Below are 20,863 nucleotides of genomic sequence, written 5' to 3'. Positions count from 1 at the left end.
CATAATTTCCCCGCTGTGCAAAAGCGCCCTTCCCTGGGGGGGTGATACAGAGAAGTGAAATGACTTCAGTGAAGGTGTGCAGGGAACCAGGGAAAAGGCTCAGGGGTGAACTCGGGAGATCTACATCCTTATATTGCTCATCGGAGCACACTCCTGCCTACGGGATATATACAAACACACGCTCACTGTCACCGTCCCCAGCAGGTGTCTTTCCACAGGTCCAGCGCATACCCCCTCCTCTACCCACCCTCAACCTGCAGAATCCGGAGGAGACTTAATTTTGGCTGTGCCCTTCCTCGTAGCTTAGCCAAGGAGGGGGTAGGAGAAGGAGCAACAAGTAGGAGGGGCAGCCGGTCCAGCTGCTGCCAGCTGTGCGAGGTCCACGGCTGTTGGTATGAATGCTGCAGCTGTCTGGCATTATGAATGGGTGCTGGAGTGGGAATGGTGAGTCTGAATGGCTCGAGTAAACACTGCAGAGCAGACCAGAAATAATGGCATGGGGGCTTTGTAATAGGAAGGAATCATAATTAAATAGAAATTAGTTACTTAAATGGTCACTTCCTGGGGTTTTGTTGCTGTCCGATTAACTTAACTTTTAATTTGCATAAGCAATAAATGTTTAATTATGTTATTAATATATTTGAGTTGAGGAGCTTATGGGGTTTTATAATTGGCATTTAACTAGATAGTTCCAGCATATTAACTGATGTTTTATAGCTCCATGCGAGGTTTCCCAATTATAACTGACCTAAAAATTTGCTTGGAGGACCTGCCTTGAAAGTGTTACCTGAGCAACAGAATAGGGGGAGCTGAAGAGGAGGATGTGTGGAGCCCATCCCCACACAGAGGGACGTGCGCAGGCAGCTCTGCTCCCTCCACAGAGCCTCTGAGACCCCTCTCTCCTCCCTAGGATGCTCTCTCCTTAAGGCCCACATCCTTCCCTGTGTCAGAGAGGGGGTCACCTCCCCTCTCTCAGCATGACCTTGTGACTGATCAGGTCTGGCAGCCTCTGTGTTCATCTCCCAGTGCTTACTTTTTCCCCTGTTCCTCTGCTGCAGCTTGGCACCAGTTTCCTTCTCACCTGGGAGGTGTTAAGGAACATCCTTTAATGTCCAGTTTCAGTAGACTTACTGAAAAGATATACTCAGACATCTTCTGCATTCTTCTCTTCTGGGTCCTCTTCCTTTTAAAAATACGGGTGCTTCAGCAGGGATACAGAGTCTCACAACGGCTGAATTACAATCTGAATCTTGAGTCTATTCATGGCCTTCTCTACAAATCCACCGACCTGTCTCATCCAGGGATTGCTAGGGCACTGGGGTGGTCATTGTTTCCACACGCCCTATGAAAGCATTGAGTAGCATCAGGCTCACCATCCTTCCTTGTGTGCTCTGTAGAAATGTGCCCACTGACAGTGATTCCCTCTTGACAACTCCTTCTGAGACCTGTCAGCCATTCTTAATCTATTTTCTATTCCATCTCTACACTTACTTTGACAAGATGACTGGTTTAGTAGGCAAAAAATGACATTGTGTTTGACTGACAAGACCCATTTCCCACAAACTACGTAGACTGGCATCGATTATATTCCTGCCTTTTAATTCCTTTTTAACTGGAACCTGTGTTAGCTTTTTCTTTGGTGCCAGCAAATCACTCTATAGTATTCAAGTCATTCTCTGTGTCCTCTTCCAGCCTGCTAGAATTTAACCTTCTAGAATGTAACTATTTCAACAAATGGTAAAAACTAACAGCAGTGAGTTAGGGATCTCCTCAGGTAAGTCTTTCAACCTATCTGTTTGCTTATAATCCAAGTATCCAAGGAGATGGTGTCCAGCAAGCTCCTCAGTCTTGTCATCCTCAAACATGCAGAAATTGTTTTGTCATCTCAGAAGCCACAAATAAATGTCTGTTGGTCTCCAGAGGCAGATCATGAATAGTTATTCAAATCTTCTGCCTTTTCTGAATCATTCCTGCCCTCTTGACCATATCCATCTGGTGAAGTGTCTATAGAGGATTGCAGAGATTTTGTTTATTCCTGTTGTGTTCCCCAGGGTAAACCTAGCTTTTGTATCAATCGCTTGTCCTTCACAGCTTCACTTTCAGACTGACTGATCACTCGCTTTCCAGCTTTTCTGTTTGATCTATATGGGAGATGGGGGAAGCTCCCCGTGTGCAAGCTCACAAATACCCAGCTGAATAAGGTTACATGGCTAAATATTGGTGGTTCCATGCTAAGGTGGAGACTGTCCCGCAGAGCTTGCAAGACATTTGAGAAGTTAGGAGGGAAGGTGTGTTAGGAGTCTTTCTTTGCCATTAACAGGAGGGAGAAATCATTAAAAGGGTCAGGAACATAAAGTCTGAGTTGCCTTCTGCATCATTGTCCCTCTCCTGGAGCAGGACTGAATGGGGGGAGCCAGGAACGTGCTGCAGCTGCTTTCTCTACGTCAGTGCAGGCACAGTGACCGTCCTGGCTTGGGAGAAGCAGCTCTCACCCTCGGCACTGGCGGTCAGGAAGCAACGTGTGAGAAGCAGGAGGAGGCAGCAGCACTAGAATGCAGCTCAGAGCCACAAGGGCATCCAACAGCTTTGTTCTTGCACATCACTCCAGAATGGCTGGCAGCTCCCTCCCTGCTCCAGGAGGCTGAAGAGTCATTCTTTTGTCAGGACTGCAGCAGGTCTCAAGGGTATTTGGGAAGCTGTGGGAGAGGAGAGAAGGAAAAGGGGTGTGTGAAAAGGCACAGCAGCCCCGAGCCCTCCTGCTGTGGCTACCAGGGAATACAAGAGAACTGTAGCTCTGTCCACCTTTCCACTTGCACAAGTTCATGCACTTTTGGCCAGATGACAGGGAAGCAGAGCAGTTCCTTCTCGCCCTGCCACGCATACCCTGTGTCTGCACCTCACTCCCAGCAGTCTCTCTGCTTAGATGCAAACAGGGAGCTGATCTCAGCCTTTGGGGCCATCCAAGATACAGCTGCCTGGAGGCAACAGGAGACAAATACAGCCCAGGGCACATGGCTGAGCAGAGCGAGACCTTCCCAGGAGTGCTGAAGACTGTTGAGCAAATTAACTAACTCTATTAACGCAAATGATAAGAGTCTGAGCTGCCGTCCCAGTACCTTCTATCTGACAGAATTCATCTGGTGGCTGCTTGTAATAGCACGACCTTAATGGACTCATCAAGGGAGCAAGGCTGTATCTCTGGCTAAACATGGATTTAGGACCACACTGTGGTCTGGGCAGCCCTAGCAGGCTGCTAAGATCAAGAGACACACTCTGGTGTAATGGGGTTCAGGATCTGGCCCCTTCATCCCTCCAGGAGAGGCAATTTCAAGTGTCATCACCTCCTCGAAACTGTACAGCAAAAGAAATAAATTACCAAAGGGATTTGATTGTTCATTACTCTGCTGAGCTGCAAGGAAATGAAGCAGAACTAAAATTAAGGGCTGGGAGGCAGAGGAAACGTCAGAAAACATTTCCGATCTTCTCCAGGGCCCATCTTCCCCAAAACAGGCTGGGGCACTCTCCACACTGCTGCTCTGAGCTGTGAGGGCCCTGGTTCTGAGAAGGCAGGGGGGTCTGTGGCGTTGGCCAAGCGGTGTGGAGAGAGGGCAGAGTGAGGTTTGTGCTGGGTTTGGATAGATCGAGACAGCAAGGTCATGTCTGCCCCTCTTTGCTAGAGCCACTGAGTGGCACAGAGAGACAGGGACATCCCCGAATCTGGAGTTAACGCAGACGTTTCTTGGCTGAGTGGAGAGCGTGGGGCTGTAGCATACGCGTGCACAGAGGGGCTCAGTTTCTATGGGTGGATGCTGCTGTAAATGACTGCTTGCTGTTGCACCCTCTGAACAACTATCTCTTTCTGTTTGCACAGTCATGACTTTGTGAAGCTCTGTCCTTTCACACAGAGAAAAGTCTTCTTTCCTAAGCTCTCAAACCATATTTCCAGGTGCTGTTTAACAACCGCTGCACTTTGCTCCAGGAGTGGAGGAAAAACCAGCCCAGTAAGAGGCATCTGCAGGGGAGCTCCCACTACAACAGAATCAGCCCTCATCTCTGCTGGATCTCATGGGGTTAACAGTGCTCCTATTGCTGCTATGCAAACCCCATCCTTGTTAGTGGCCACTGGGAAGCATTGCAAGGGAAGGTCACCAGGGGTTAAAGCCGCATTCCAGACATGCTTTTGCAGCCAGCAGCTACTTAACCAGATGCTACTTAACCAAGGATGACTCTGCTGCTTCCCCTGCAGGAGAGGAAAGGGAGAAAGCTGGTCATTACTGGGGAGAGCTGAGATGCCTCCACCCTTGGTGAATGGCAAAGCAATTGCCTTTGCTGGAATGTGTGTGAAATCTCCACTAATATCAAGCACACCCATGTGTCCACTTGCAGTTGGGCATGCTCTTCAAAGCAGCCACCCCAGGGAGGGCTGGATCTGCACACCACGCTGCCAAGCTCTCCCAAAACCTCATCAGAGACAGGCAAGTGGTTTGAAAAGTCTTTAAGTGCCCGTTGGGCTAGTAAAAATTACAGAGGAAAGCAAAGTGAGCAGGGATCTTAAAGGGATGCTGTGATTAGTACCTAGCCAGTGGGGTACCCATGCTCTGAATGCACTCAGGACCCAGGGGATACCCAGTGGTCTGGTCTTCAGCAGAGAGGAATTAGAGAGGGGATGTGTCAGGTCACTCACAGAGGGGCTTCTTGGCAGTTGTGAGGGATTCCCACTTGAGGGAGGAAGAGGAAGGACACCTCAGAGAGCAGTCAGGAGCATTCGTTTGTTTAACCACCCTCGGCAAGCCTGGCTTTTGGCCCCACTCAAAATACGCAATATAATGGAGACCCTCCCAGCGCCCACTTGCTCAGACCAGATGCGGGGAGGTGCAGCAGCAAGAGGAGCAGCCCATGTGGCAGGCGAGCTCCCTGCGGACTCAGGCTGTGCAGAGGGGGATTGCCAGGGGAATGAGGCTGAAGCCCTGGCAGCGCTGATGCCAAGATTGCAGCCATGGCTTGGCACTTGCATGTGCGGTGGCTAATTGTGCAAATGAGAGTTACATCAACACACACCCTGGTGGGAGAGGCTGTGGCAGCTTTTAAAATTCCTTCTGACTTGTATCAGGGCACAAAGGCAGAAGAGCAAGCTCTGCCTTCATCTTGGTGTTTAACCTTTGTTTGGCTGGCTGCATCTCCAGCTCGTGAGGTGACACAAAACCTGAAGCACCTTCTCTTGCTAGCAAGAGAGGTCCTGAGCTCTTCCTGTAGCTGGAGGAGTCTCTGGGAGGCAGGGATGGGGAGGGCTGCTGGATCAGCTCTGCTCTTGCTATGTTTTTGTCACCAAGTGAAGCCCAGACACCGCTTCTGCTCAGAAAACCCTGCCAGCCACCTTTGCTAACCAGTTTGCTGCTCTTCCCCATGCTGAGGTCTAACTCCCCCTCTTTCTCCCACCATATGTCACCAGAGGAACAGCAGCTGGTAACAGAGCTGGTTCTGGATACTGCAGGGGTTAAGTGGTGCTGCAAACTGACCATCGGGGACAGATTCTCCTCACTCTGAAGTGATTTCCAAAGTGTTTCTTGCAGCCTGGCCACCTCCACCTGCAGTTAGGCAAGGGTCTGAGCTGGAGCAAGGTCTGAGCGGGGCTTAGGTGGGAGGAGACAGAGATGCGTTCCCCTTCTCTCCACTTCAGGCCAGGACAAAAGGAAGGGACAGGGAGATTTTGCGCTCAGCTCTGATGGATGAAGGAAATGCTGCTGCTGAGGGAGCAGGATGGCACTCCAGCCTCACACACTAATGGTCCAGGGACCACTGGCTCAGCTTTCCAAGCAGTGTCTTTCCCTTCTTAATCCTTTTTATCCTCTGGATGCTTAGCTGTCCCTGCAAGGCATTCACACAGTGAAGGGAACTGCCCCCAGAGAAACCTACCCCACCTATCCTCCCTCAGACTTAAGATCCCTTTAAAATCTCCAGTGACTTGCAAGCCCTGCTGTTTATCCTACCCTTTGGCCCATCAGCTCTGCCAGCTCACATCTCTGGCTCTCCTGGGAACAGCATTTCATTAACCCTTTGCAAACACAAGGCGTCGTGAGGCAATGAACCAGCTTGTGCCTGGGGGTGTGTATGCTATTGGAGCGTGTCTCAAATTAGCCAATCCTGCTCTTGTCTTTAAAACCAAACTGGAGATGTATTTGTTCTGCCAAGCTTTTCAACTCAGTTTAATTTAGCTCTGTGAACTTGCCATGTCTCAGGCTCCCTGGAATGTGTCAGGTGGGGTGTATTATAAATATGCATCATCTGATCTCATTGTCTTATTCAAAGGTTCAGCAGGCAGAAAGAGTCCAGCAAGTGCTAACTCCTTCCACTGGATCAGGGTGACAATCCAGGTCACAGACAGGCTTACTTTGAGCTGGCACTGCACCGGGACAGGCTGCTTTAAACATGCAGGCTGGATATGCCTGTGAACAGGGATGCAACTGAGCACCAAGGTAACATTAACTCTAGCAAGGCTGAGAGCTAGAAGAGCTTCAAAGCTGCCAGAATAAAGAAAGGAGAAGAATCACTATTCCTTCCCATTGATTTGCGATGTGTCTGTGAGCAAGGCAGCACCTTGCTGAGTGCCTTGGCTAGCCAGCCATGAAATAGATGGGGATTTGTTTTGTGTGGGGAGGTGACAAATGGAAAGGGAACCCTACTTTGCAATTGGCTACAGATGCAGGCAGATCTTTGAGCAAATGGCATATCAGAGGTGTTGCATGTTGTTATGCTGGTTTTCTGCAAAGCACTGCGGGATCGTGTTGAAGTTAGGAGGAGGCAAAGACAGAAGAGTGTGCAGTTCTCTGAGCAAACTAGCTTCACTCAGAGCTGCGGTAAACCAGGCCCAGAGACTGACTCAGCTTCCAGATGTACCTGGGGGATGCAGGTTAGTGCAGCAATTAGAGGGGCTCAGGCTCTCCCTGGGGCAGACAGCCAGGATAGAAAGAAGACAGGACCAGTGTGAGATCCAGCCCTCTCATCCCAATGAAGCCTTCCTGCTTCCCAGCACCTCTGTCCCACCCCACAGCTGTCTGTGCAATTTGTGCAGGACTCCGTTCCACAGATCTGCTCAGGCTGGATGTCATTGCAGCAAGTGCAGAATTATCTGGCTGATCCCAGCTTTACACAAAAAGTCAGTCCCAGACAGGCACAGACCCTTGGTGAGGATGTAACATATCCTGCTCTCAAGTCTTGATCCCAAGAACAGCCAGGCTGCTCATGATGCACATGTCCCAGCCACACAAGTAGCTTTAAGGGAAGAGACCTTACTTCTAAAAGCGTGGCAGACACTGTCTCTTCTTTCCTTTTGCAAAGTCCTCCACATCACTCCCCCCATACCAAGAGCAAGTGAGTCATTTCCTCTGCTCTGGCATACCCTTCTCTGGAAGCTTTCCAGTTTATCCGTCTTTGCCTCACTTCAAGTTCCCTTTGGGAACATCTCTCTTGCTCTCCTGCAAGCTGGTTCTCCAAAGCCTTCATTGTTCCTCTATTATTATTTACTGTTGCGCTCTGCAGCTGCACTATTTCACCCCGTGGGCACGGCGCGTGTGGACAGCTCGGTCCGTTTGTCTCCGTGCTTTGAAATGCTACCATGGCTGTTTGCAGTAAATCTGAGCCCCAGCTCTGTCCACACGGAGCCCTGCGGCTGTTTGGACACGGGTTTTTTCACAGCCAGTGCTATGAAACCATGCGTCACTTGTGCACTGTTATTGTGCTTGATGCAACTCTCCAGGATGGACATTCTTGACTAGTGGACGTTCTTCACTTGTCTGGGAGATATGAACAGCTCACAGAATTAGACTGCTGGATGTGATTTAACTGAGCATTGGGATTGGTGAATTACAATATCAGCACCTCTCAGAACGCTTTAATTGATCTAGCTGTTAGAAAGATCTTCATCTGTTACCGGTTACTTTTGGAAACCCAGACACACGCACCATCAGGTGACTGGGAAGGATGCTTTACAGATAGATAACCACTTTTCTTCCTTTCCTGTGTCTGCCTCCATCTCCAGAAGAGCCGTGGGAGAACAAAGTAATGAACGAAACTGCTCTGAAAGAGACTGGGGGTGGGGTGTCCTTCTTTTCTCCTTAATTGTAATACTGTGAATTAATTCAGTTTCCAGCAGGAACGAGGAGTTCCCAGCAGCCCTTAGACATCCAGATAAGGCTGTGCTGTTCGTTCAGCCCCTTTGGGTTCTCTGGTACCTGCCTCACTGCCAACTGCTTCACACAAACTTTTTGGAGAGTTTTAAATTATTCAAGCATGACACAGAGCAAGGGGTTTTGCATTCTTAATTGGCAAAGCCTTTTCCCACTCCAGTCTGGAGGCCCCTGAGCTGTCCTGCCAATTTATTCTGATCCTGATTCACAAGCCTTGCAAACATCTTCCCAGGGCTGCCCAAAAGCCCTGTCAATGTAACTGAATCCTCATCTGCCAGTTCTTATCATCTTCTCCTGAGGCTTTCCTGGTGCCCTTCTGTTTGACCTACAACACCCCTTCTTGCAGCCACCCTGCCCTCCAGAAAAGCTCTGTTGGTGTCTCTGACTTTACCTGTTAAGGAGGAGGAAAGGAAATATGGTGGGTTACAGGTGAGCCCTCTGGAATGTCCTAGACACAGCTCTTCCCCAGGAAGGGGAGACTGAGGAAATAAACAGCTGGAGATGCAGATGGAAGAAGGTTTTAAAAAGGGGGCGGGAAAAGGGAAGAAGAAAGAGGGAAGAGCCAACAGAAAGGAAAGTCTCTCTCTACCTCTTCCCATTTTCTTCTCTGCACTTTCTTGCTCTCTCAGGACCTTCATCTCTCATTTATCTTCCTTGTCTCCTGATGTTTCCTCTTACCGTCAGCAATTATCCCTGTCGCCTTTCACAGCTTCCTAGCTGGACTCCTGCAAAGATGAGACCAACACTTCTGCAGGATGGCTCAGCCTGTGCTCAGGAAAGAGACCTGCACACGGAGGAGCAGGGCTTATTGTCACAGGGTCGTGTCATTGTTTGGTGCTTGCCATTCTGTGGAATCACTGCATTGCCACACAGCCCGGTCTTAGGCAGCTGGGATGGGTACCAACACCGGGACATTCGTACCATAGTCTTGAGAGGTTGGCAAGAAGGAAGTACTGTGATAGACACCCCAAAACATCTGCATTTCTCCTTGTGCTCCTTCATTCTTTCCCTCTCCTCATCCCCTTATTGTCTTTAGCCAGTGCTCTTTATTTACCTCTCTGTCTTCTGCAAACAGATGGCTGCATTTTCCCCTCTTTAAATTTTCCTGGCCTCTTTCCGCTGTTATACAGCCCTGTTCAAGTTCCTGAAGATTCCTTTTAGCTTTATTTATTTATTTCCTTTTCCCTCTTTCCCCTTCCACCCCTTTCCCCCACACACATATACACACACCTACTGATTTACAGTGGTAGCAGGAGGCTGATGTTCTCTGCTTGCTACCTGCCATCCAGAGAGCCATTAGGGACCAATTCATCATGGAAATGCCCCAGCCAAAGTGACTGGAAGATTCTTTACAGTCGCCGTCCCTGCCACAATTTCGAATGCTGTCCGGGGGTTTGGATTGCAACATGTCAGCTGTCTGCCTGAGCATGGCTGTAAGTGAGCTGTCTCAAGGCAGAAATATTATTTACAAGATAATGTGGCTTATGGAGAAGGGAAGAGAAAGAAAAGTGACTGCCACTGCCGAGGACAGCGGGAAGCGGAGCCTCACTTTCTGATGACTACAGCATCCTGCCACTCGAAGACACACAGCTCTGAGCTCTTAATTAAGGAACAGGGGAAGGCAGGGTGTGGGATGCTGACCGACGGAGGCTCTGGGGTGTCCTTGCGAGGCAAGAGAAAACCAGGTTTGCATGGAAAAGGATGGGGGATAAGTGTCAAGACAATTCCCAGGGCAAATTCTTTATTGGTAGCGATGTCTCGGCATGGTGCTGGGAGTTCAAGTGTTTTGTACTGATACAGTAAACATGCCAGTTCTCTGCTGGGCAATTTGTTGGTATTGACCAGAGAGGGGATTTCCCTGGGAAATGTTTATACACCTCAGTTCGCTCCTGGATGACAGCAGCAAATCTGAGAGGTGAAGAAGGCTGGCTGTGAGGTGAGATCTGGGAACAGGCTGTTGGCAACAACGTGGCACAGTCAGTTCTGCAACTGCACCTGGTACATGGGATTTTGGGGAGCCCAGCCTTTGAGCTCAGCAAGTGCTGAATCCATGGATGGGAGGTGGGAGTGAGTGGCAGATTTTCACCCTGAAAACTCCTGTATAAGTTGTCCTATGTGGTTTGGGAATGTGTGCAGGCATTTTATATCCATGCACACAGGTAAAGTGGATATAATTTTGAGGCCTTGGGGATGGGTAGTTTAGTGGAAATACTGGCTACTGCTATGATACCCAAAGGCATAATTGTTGCAGAGTAAGGTCCATATAGTTCAGTATCTAGTCTCTAAGAGCAGCCAGTAGCCAGTGCATTAAGAAAAGTACAAAAATTAGGTGTGACAGACAAGTTCTACAAAGCACCTTGTTCCCTCATCTCTGTCTCACTCCCCTCCCCTAAATTTCTTTTCCTTCTCCTCCTCCTCCTCCTTCTTCCTCCATTCCAATTATCTCCTTCTTTCATCACTGCCGGAGCTGTAAGTACAAAGTACCAATTAGCTAGTTTTCAAGTTTAATTAGGTTGGAAGGTAGAGCAAATTAAATCCTTTTATCGTACATTTCAAAGCACTTTCCCATCAGGCCCATGGGATAGATTTCCTTTGAATGAGGTCCACGTTAGTCACTGAGGAGCTGGCCCAAGTCACAGAGCTCTCCAGCCATGGGGCAAACAGGAGATGAAATGCAAGATACGATTTATCTCCCCCTTGCCCCTAAATCCTACACTCAGGACATCTTTTTTGTAAGGTTTAGAGGTGCACATATCTCTGCTCTACCTCCATAAGTTGAGCATTGGTCCTTAGCTCTTCTAAGGTCTACATTAATAACAAAGATCTCCATTTCAACAGCGCCAGGAATTCAGTGAAGACATTGTGACAAAGCCCTGCAGAAGGCTTTCAAGATAGTTAAACAATATCAGGTAGCAGGTCCACATGAGTCCCTCTGCGCCACATGGGGTGGCTGCTTGGCAGCACCTTTATTCCCTAAACCCTTCTTTCTTCGAGGACAGAACAAAGATAGAAAAACAGATCCAGGAATAACCACCTGATTTCAGGAGAAATTGCAGAATAAAGAAGCAGCTCTTGGACACACAGTGGGCTGCAATTGTGGCCACAGATTTCTGTTCCTCTTCAGCTCTGACTACTACATTTCAGTATGACCTGTCTCCCTCTGTGAAGCTGCCCACACATGGCTACCCGAGACAGTTTGAAAGCGCGCTGGCATCTTTGCTCCTGGAGTCCCTGGTTCTACTGGTCTTTGCACCTTACCAGTTGTGTTGTCTGCTGCTCTAACCCTCTCTCCTGTGCTTCCCTGTGTGTTGCAGACAAGCCTCTACCTCAGGGTGCCCCAGGAGGCATTATTGGGATCGTGGGAGGAGTCATCGCAGCAGCTCTCATCATCGGCGTGGCCGTCACCGTAATTATTGTCTACAGGCGGCAACAAAAGAACCGCACTGAAACGGACAGTGACCTGTAAGTAGCCCCATGCTCGCAGAAGTTCAGCACACTGGTGGTACAGGTGGTCTTGGATGGGGCAGCAGAGAGCACCACTGGCCCTTCTGCTACCTGCACACAAGAAAAGCTTGGCAGCAAACCCTTTTTCCTGTCACTTCTTCCTGTCGGCCACCCTCTGGCTCACTCTTCTGACTTTTCCCTTCCCTGGGGCCACGCAGGGCTTTCCATCCTGCCCTCTCCTCTTTTTGAACTCTTATCGCAAGTCTTAAGTGGAAGCTGAAGCACAGTGATATTCGCCCAGATGCTGCTTTTGCTGTAGCATATGCTTGGGCACGGTACAGCTGCTCAGTGCCACTGTCACCTCCAGTGGCAGGAGAGGATCCTATACTTCCTCTTTCAGTGAAATGGGCTTCGGGCTTCTGAATTAGACTTAATCACGTTCTGTCATCAGAGAGGGGACTCTGGCAGACCCTAAGCACCTCTGAATGTATCCCAGAGTCCAGAAAGTAGCCACATCCACTTAGCATTCCAGTTTTGTACATATGGTACCAGCCTGAAGACAAGAACTCTGGCAATATGAGAGTAGGGAGAGGGGATGCCCCAGGGGCTCCTCTTTGACAGGTACTTGCTTTGCTCTTCCCTACACTGTGAAGCACAGATCCCAGGCAGGGAATTCGGTGGTGTGGAGTTCAGCCTATGCAGTATGAACAGAGCCCTCTTCAGAAATTTTTACCCTGGTCTCTTCCACCTGAAAATCTCTGTCTTGTCACTGCCTTTTCACAAAGCACCCCCCCGCTTCATTCCCACTTCATAGCGGAGGCACAGAAAGCCCGAAGGCCAGAAGTTGCTTTTATCTTCCACAACCCCCCACCTCATTGTTGTTACATCTTGGCCACATTTTGTGCTCCATTTAATCCCATTTGAGAGAGGGCATTGGAGGATAGCAGGAGAGGTAGGGAAGGGAACCAGGGAAAGCAGGAGGACAGAAAGGCACACAAACAAAAAAAAAACCACCACAAGGTGAAATTGCATCAACAGCATCAGCCCTATGATAGAGATGCATTCAGATAATCCACTTCCCACAATGGCCCTCCATGTAGGCACAAGGAACAGCCACTTTAGCTGAGAACAGAAACACAACGGTGCCCTAGTCTGCAGAGGTGCCGCCTCAGTTGTGGAGTCTGCTCCAAAGCCTCTGAAAGTTAATAGCATTTCTTTTCTTTAGAGCCATAAGTCAATGTTTTGCAGTGCCTCGGGGACCCATTTTACTCTCCCCCTCACCAGTACACTCTGGTCCCACCCTGGAATCCATTGGGTTGTCAAGGGAAGTTGCTCATCTCTATCAGAAGATCTAGTGAAGTTTGTACAGAGAGAAGGGTGGGGGAGACAGCTAATTAGTGGATCAGAGCTTTAATAAGTTTTGTAAAAGGATTAGACACATCTGTGCATATGAACAGAATGTGCAGAGACAGTCTCTAGGCTGGGATTAGGCTGCCAATCCTTATGCTCTGGGGCAAAAACTGATCCCCTGACTCGGGGTCAGGGATAAATGTCCCTGCATCCATAGCATGTCTGTGAGGAAGAATCAAACTCCTACTGGGAAGCCTGTGGCAGGGGCTCCAGTTCCAGATAAACTGAACTGGGGTTGACATTACCTTGTTGATTTGCGGTGACCACTGCCAGACACTTTCTGGTACCCTACAGCTATAAAATAAACCACCTCCCATGGGATGATTTGGAGCCATTCCAAAACAGCGCCAGGAGACAGGTATCCCAGCTTCACCCTCAAAATCTGCAATCCAACATGGGGGATTTGCTTGGAATTAGGAACAGAATGCTAGGAGGGAGTTTATTTCTATTAACAATTCTAATTGGGGTGAGAAAGAGGGCACGGGGAGCTACTGAGAATAATCTATATGATTATATTGGCCGTTTGGTGACAAACAATAAAATCTTTGGCACATGCAGCATCTGGCTTGTTATGGCGTATCAAAGCAAGCAGGCCCTTTTCTCGTGCTCTCTAATCATCAACCACTTCTTTATCTGCAGAATTGACTTGCCTCCATCCCACAAACCAGCCCTTCCACCAAAGAGGAAACAGGAGATGAAAAGCCACCTGACTGCAGAGGATATCCAGGTACGCCACTCCAGCCCAGGTGCAAGTTCCTTCCTCTGGCAAGGAAAACTGATTCCAATCAGTGTCCACAGTGCGTAGATTTTGGAAAACCAGGTTTGCAAGAGCAAAGAAGTTCATGGCCTAAGTTTGAGGGGCAGAAAGTAAGGACTCGTCTGCCCAGAATTCCCAAACAATGGCACCAATTGAAAGCTGTAATTTGGATCCTGCTTACTCCCTTTTGTGGGGATTGAATTATAAACGAGGTGGTGTTTAGATGGGCTCTCAGGTGTGAGGACTTTTGAGCATCCCCACCATTTTGAATGTCATGAGTGGTAGTGAGGGGTGTGAGAATGAAAGAAAGAGAACAGGAGCAGGGGAGAAGGTAAGATGCACTTTCCTTCATGGTGATACCATGTGGTGGTGTCACCTGAAGCAGATGTTGCCCCAAGATGTGACAGAAGGGTAGTACTTGCTCTTCTCATCCCTCTTCTCTCTCTTCTATTACAGGTTGTTCACTTAGACAACATGAAACATGAGGAGGAAATCCAGAAACTCCCTTTGCAGACTCCATACTATGACATGGCAGCCAGCGAGCCCTCTCCCTACACTGACAAACTGGTAAGGAGATCAGGGTGCTAACAGTGCTGCCTGACCTGATCCTCACCCCCAGCCTCACTGCCTTTCACACAGGCTCTCTCACCCTTTGAAATAAGAGACCCCCACGATCCAGCCTTCGCAGTCCAGGAGCATCCTCTCCTGGACGAAGGCAAGCTCGACACTCTGATCTCAGCCCACCTCTCAAATACCACCGACTCTAATTCAGCACTTGCCCCTTCTGCCCTTGGTTTCCACAGATCCTAGAGCTGTGCCTTTATGGGTCATTCCTCAGTAAAACACCTTGCTTATTCCAAATCTTCATCAGAGAACTGTCACAACCTGTGGTAGTCTCATCTTTACCTACATATGACAGCTAAGCCTACAAGCCAAATATCCACCCTGGTCACTCTTCACCTCCTGCAGTTGAGTCCCCATTAGAGTTTGCAGCTGAACGAAGCAGCTCTCGAAGAGCAGCGTGTGCTGCAGTGAGAGCTTTGCGAAGCAATTATCTGCAGGGCAGAGCATGCCAGTGTTTGACTCTCAATTGACAACAAGTTCTTTAAACCCCCTTTTTTTTTTTTGTGTGGATTTGTTCAGCCTCAGATAGGGAGATGCTAATGTGAGGCAGCAGCAGCAGAGAGATTAAGGGTCAGGGAGAGATGTTAACAGCCACGTGGGAAAGGCTTGTTTTCAAGGACTGAGGCTGAAGGAGGAAATCTTAGATTCAAAGGGCAATGGCATAGGAAACAGAGAACAGGTAGGATTAGAGTCCTCCCTTGATGAGAAAACAGAAAACCTTCCTCCTCCCAGGCCTTGGACAATATCCTTTCCCTTCCTCACCCCATAGCATGGGGCTGCTCCCCCCATCCTCCATGGGAAGCACAGGATCCTCATGTAAACACTGCTGGTCTCTCTCAAACTCTTCTTCCAGGAGAGATGGTTCAGAGCGCTGCACACCAAGCCTGGTGCTTCTAGATCCCAGCAGTGTGAACCCGTTTGTTTGAGAAAGCAGTATAAATAGCAGCCCATACTAGAGTAATATTTTATGAACATAACTAATTATAACCCTCCCTCCAGTTCATCCTGGTATGACCCTTTAATGCGTATTCCTGCGCAGATAATAGAAGGGCAGGGCCCAGTGACCTTTATCTAGCAGAAGACTACAGCGAGACAGATGCCAAAGGCATTGGAAATAAAAAGACACAGTTCTGTGCTAAGCCGTGTTGATGTGATCCTATTTGCTTCATCCTAGCTGAACGTGGCTGATGTCCCTAAAGAAAAACTTCCCTCTGGAGCCCTCCCTCTGTCCTGGGGCTTGTCTCCAGCTCTTTCTAATCCTTGCTGAGTGGTAGGCGAGTTTTAAATGAAACACAGGATGCTAGAGCCAGACAGGCTGCTCTGTGAAGAGCATCTGAGAGCCGAATTTCAGACAAGCAGGAGGATGGAGAAGCTCATTTCAGGAAATAACGAGCAGTCAGTTAATTAAGTGGCAGAGTTAGTGATGTGAGATGGGGCCTGATGGGTAGCTGCTCTGTAACCATGGGAACTGAGTTTGCTGCTCTCAATCCCAGTCTGAGAAGATGCATTTCTATGTCCCATGCTTGGCACTTGCTGCTCCTTACCCGTGGTTTTAGCCAAGAGGTGATGGACCGTGGAGCCCTCCTTTCATCTGGCCCATGAGGAAACTCCCTTTGCAGTAGGGATGCGGTGTCTGGGTGACTCAACCACAGCTGCCACAGCTCTGCCCACTCTTGGCAGAAGTCTAGTACAGCTGTGAATTGGACTTGTCCTCTGGTCAGCTTGGCTGGCAGTCCCTGTAACCGGTATCCGGCTCCCCCATCACGCACACGCACCATGCTTTGGCTTTTTGTCCCAGGAACGAGATGAGGCTTGCTCCCATTTCTTGCTAAATCACTGTATCCTTTGGGCAGGCAGCAGGCTATTCAAGTTCGTGACTGGCAAGGGGAAGGAGGGCGTCACTTTGCTGCCAAGCAGTGCTGGTTTTGCTGGATTTTTCCCAGAGAACACAGGCAGTATGTGCTGCCACAGCCAGGGCCAGGTGCGCATCACGTTGCCCAGCCATGCTTTGCAAAGGAACCAGCTCTTGCCCTCCTCTCTGCAGGACCACTCACAGGCGCCACTTTTTTCACCCCTAAAGCATTGCGAAGGCCTCCCGTTCGTGTCGCACACAGGCACTTCCCTGCTGAGGGGATGCCAAGGAGTGCCTGGCGGGGATGGCACTCTCATGGAAACCTCCAGGGAGCAGCGGCAGGGACAGTGGTGGTTACCAAAACCAGCACAGGCAGCTCAGGCCCAGTAACCCCACTCCAACAGCATGCTAAGGGAACATGGAAAGCTAGACCTGCACAGTCCTTCTCCTAAGAGATGGGTCAGTTGGAGGATGAGGAGGGAAGCACATTCCCTTCAGCTTCGCTGGGTCTCTGCCAACCTCACTTTGATGCAGCCCCCCCTCCCACTGTGTTCAGACACAGATGTAGGCAGCTGCGCTGTTGTAGATGTGGTTCTTGGATCCTTTAGAGGGGAAGGCACAAAAGAAAGGCAGGATATTCTTGTTCTGCTTGTACTTCATCTGGAGATTTGACTTGGGAGGGTAGTGAAGAAGATGAGAGTTGAAGGGAACAGATTCTGCAGGAAAATGGGGCGGGTGCATTCAGCTTTAAATGAATTGTGCAAAACCTCATAATTTGGGATAAACTAGATTCATCACAAGGCAGCATGAAAGCCACTGCCTGGGGTTGACAATTTCACAGCACTAGAATGGGAGTCAGAAAGTGATTAGAGATGGCAAAGAGCAAGGGAGAGGGAAATGGGAGACGTGCCAGGAGGAAATAAAAGAGGCAGGTGGAGGAGGAACACAGAAGGGGTGTGCAGGTATGTGTGTGTGGACATGTGCAGATACGTGCTGGCAGGGGACCAGGCGAAGAGGAGAGGCTGGGGCATGTCTGCAGGGACAAGATACCTGCAGAAGGGAGTAGGGGTGGGCCCTGTGTCAGAGGCTGCAAATGAATATGTATGTTTATGTGTTGCAAACTGTGGGAAGGATAACATGAAGCTGGCAGCCCAGAAATACACAAAAGGGCGGCCCAGTGGACAATGAAGGGTGCAGAGTGGGCATCGGGGCAATGGGGATGTCTGCAGCATCTGCCTCTGAGCTCTTGTGGGGTGAAAGCTTTGGTTTGTGTGAGGATATCTAAGCAGGAGTGAATGGGATGGAAAGGTGAGCGTGTATTTCAGATAACACCTACAAAGGCTATGCATGTCTGAGAGCACTGGTACCCATGTGTGTCAGCACAGAGTAACACGCGTGTGGGTGAAAGCAGAGGTGTGCTCTGTGTGCACATGGCAGTGCCTGTGCGTTTGTGTGTGTGTGTGAGGAAGCATGAGCGAGAGAGGTGGAGGTATGAGCGCATGTAGGAGCAGAAGTATGATTAGTGTATATGTCAGCAATGCCCATTTGCACAGGTAGAAGGGAAAGTTTCATTGCTGCAGACAGCGAAATAATTCCTTTCAGTTTACAGGGCAATTACCAGGGTGCTGATGCTGATGATTTACAGAGAGCGCTTGCATGTGGCAATGCTAGACCTTGTATACAAGTCACATTATTGATATTGTAATAAATTTTGCTCCAAACAAGCAGCAGGGAGCAGGAGTGAGCCCAAGAGTGGCAGAAAGCAGGGGAACTCCATGGAGAAAACTCCTCCAGTGGGAAGGAAGCACAATTTTGGAGAGGAGTGAGGCAAAATAGACAGGATAGGAATGAGGAGGTAAAGACTTAGTCTGCCTTTCTCTGGGACTAGAGGAGGTACTGAGAAACAAAGTTCAGGGGGAAAGTTCTTCAGGGCGTACATTTAGGTTTGAGACTGGAGTTGTCAGTACTAATTTTCTTAAATGTCCATAGCCACTCAGTCTGGGTCCAGACACGAAGCAGAGAGGCCATAGGACACACAGCTTTCATGCCAACAACTTGCCACTGCCATCTGGTCACCTCCCCAAGGGCAGGACAGAGTGACCTCAAGCCTCCTGGTCGTCCAGCGCTGCTGAGCACCACAGGGGAACCGGACACTGAAAATGTGGCTGGAGCCCTGTTCCCCTTTCCCCTCACCCCTGTGGCTGAGAGGCACCATCAGAGCGCCAAACCCTGCCACAGAACAGTGCAGCAATCAGAGATAATCACTCACTGTGTAACCCCTTCCAGCAACAGGCACCGACTAAACCAGCTCATTACAGGGCTATAAACTTCTGAAAATGGCTCTGCCACGGCTAGTACAGGACTGAGGACACTTCCAAACAAAGAAGAGAAACATTTTCAATCTAAACACCTTTTGCAAAATTGCCATGTGATGCAGCCACCTTGGAAAGGGGATAGAGAAATTGGAAAGCTTTTTCATTTGGAAGAGAGAACTCTCTCCTCTCAGAGAGGCTTAGCAGATGCTTGGCTAATGCTGGCACAGAAACCAGGCCCAAAAGCGAGTATTAAAGAAACTCCACAGGGCAAGTAGCCAGGGTACCCCCTCGCACCTTGGCTATTGACACTGGGGCTCCTCCTGGTGACTCATTTTCCCCACTGAGCAGTGAGGTTTCCAGGCCATCCTGCCTTCCAGGGTTCTCTGACCATCATTATTTGCAAATCATGGAAGATGTCTGGGTAGGAATGATCAGACAAATTGGATAAAATCCATTCATGCAGTTCTTGCCGATAAGCCTGCTTAGTAAGGGAATGCCCATAAATATTTTCAGGCCAAAGAAGGATGCTTTTAGCATCTATTAGATGTTATTACAATGACAAAATCGTGCTGCATAGCTAATCTGCAGTAGCATACTGTGCAGTCATGCCTCGTGTTAAGACGTAGCACTCTACAGCCCCCATGGTAGGGCAAAACAACAGTATTGGCTAAGCAGTGTTACTTCCCTAGGTAATGTTGTATGCTGCCCTGGGAGCTAGGCTTTGAAGCCACTCCCTCCAGGCATCTCCTTCCCAACACCCACAATTCAAGCCTTCCCCATGATTTTCACTCATGCCCCCAACTCTGCATTTGCATCCAGTGTGCTGCGATGAACCCCAAATTCCTGGGTCAAAACTGACAGCTCAGGTATCCGATAAGGTTTGAATTCACTGAACCACCCCTGGCTAAGGAAAAGGCTGATCCCAGAGGGGTTGATGAGAAGATCAGAGCAGCGAGATGCTGCTGGGAGCAGCCCCCGTAAAAGGGGCAGATGGGGCAGTTGCTGGGAGTGCTGCCGACCTGAGCCGAGTCACTCAGCTCAGGGGTGGATTTGGGGAGCAGTGCTACTGGGACCTTTGCTTTGATTTGGGATTTTACCTGACTGATTGTTCATTACCTCCCTACCTCCCTCTTTTTAACTGTTTTTTCTTCCTCCCCCCTCTCACCCTTTTCTTCTTTCTCCCTCCACCCTTCACACACTCCCTCTCCCATCTCATTCACTCGCTCCCCACCTTCTGCACGGTTCCGGTGTTCTCACTCCCCTGCCTCCCTACTTCGACCCCAATTCCTCTCTCCTGTGTCCCCACCGCCTCGCTGCTCTCTTCTCTCCAGAACTCTGGCAACAAGGACTGTGATGTCCACTATGCAGAGCTGGACACTTCCGCTCTGGCCTCGTCACCCAGTCCTCGGACCTCCATCCATGCTGGCGGAGACCTAGTCGAGTATGCAACCATCCAGCCCAACTTACGCTAGCGCATGTCACTCTAGGCCCTTTCCCCTCAGATTCTGGCCTCAAGGTACACAATCGCACTCTGCCTTCCTCACTGCGCCCCACTGAAGTCAGTGTTCCCCCCCTGCATCTCCTCCCCTTCCTGTGGAGTGGCCCCTATGCATCCAGTCCGACCTTCTCCCCGCTCCCTCCACCTCCTGCACGCTGCCCACGATGGCTGCTCTCTTTGCTACCCTTAATTCTGGGGGTGCTGACAGGAATGCCTTTGCCTTGTCTTGACCTTCTGTGCATGCTCTTTGCAGTGTTTTCCCTTGCTTTCTACAGTGAGGCGAGGCATGTGGGAGGGGGAAAGGGTTAATGGCTTTGTTTCAGAACAGGGGTCTGCCCCCTCTGCAGGCAGTGTGGCTGGAGACACAGGGAGAAATGAGGTGGGTTTGAAGGATGCAGCTCTTGGTGTGGGATTTGGTTTGGGGAATTTTTGTAAGGCTCAGCAACATGAAGGAGAGCAGTGATGCTAGGATGTGGAGAAGCCGAAGCCAAAAAACTTGTGGAGATGTTAAGAGGGCCTTTCCAACCTAGTCAGTACAAGAAGGGGAGGGAAAGAAAAGGGAACTGACTGAAGGAAAAAGAGAAGGGTCTGTGTGCATGGAAGCAACTATAGATAAGATGGAGCATATGTGCATGTGTGAAAGAACAAGGTGGGAGAGTATGTGAGAGAATATGGGAACATGTAAAGGTTCCTGCATCTGAAAGAGTTAGTGAAAAAGAGACAGTCAGAGAGAAACCGTGTATGAGAAAATAAAAGAGCTTGCGTTGCGTGAGGTTGGTG

The 20,863-nt window shown here is 49.5% G+C and overlaps 1 protein-coding gene across 4 annotated transcripts in view; it reads left to right on the top strand.

Moving 5' to 3' along the window:
- The window catches only part of NECTIN1 (nectin cell adhesion molecule 1), a 105,766-nt gene that overhangs the window by 73,996 nt on the left and 10,907 nt on the right, over window positions 1-20,863 (top strand). For 2 of the 4 annotated variants that reach the window (XM_074848718.1, XM_074848722.1), the window contains exons 6-8: window positions 11,498-11,645; window positions 13,677-13,764; window positions 14,251-14,361. In XM_074848718.1, the coding sequence (XP_074704819.1) occupies window positions 11,498-11,645; window positions 13,677-13,764; window positions 14,251-14,361 (347 nt within the window). Of the gene's footprint in view, window positions 1-11,497; window positions 11,646-13,676; window positions 13,765-14,250; window positions 14,362-19,916; window positions 20,102-20,863 lie in introns of all 4 variants that reach the window. The other 2 variants (XM_074848719.1, XM_074848721.1) reach the window with 2 other exon arrangements.

The sequence above is a fragment of the Strix aluco genome, chromosome 23 (genome assembly GCF_031877795.1).
Source record: "Strix aluco isolate bStrAlu1 chromosome 23, bStrAlu1.hap1, whole genome shotgun sequence".
In the NCBI taxonomy this organism is placed as follows: domain Eukaryota; kingdom Metazoa; phylum Chordata; class Aves; order Strigiformes; family Strigidae; genus Strix; species Strix aluco.
This window is presented reverse-complemented; position numbering and strand designations above follow the sequence as displayed.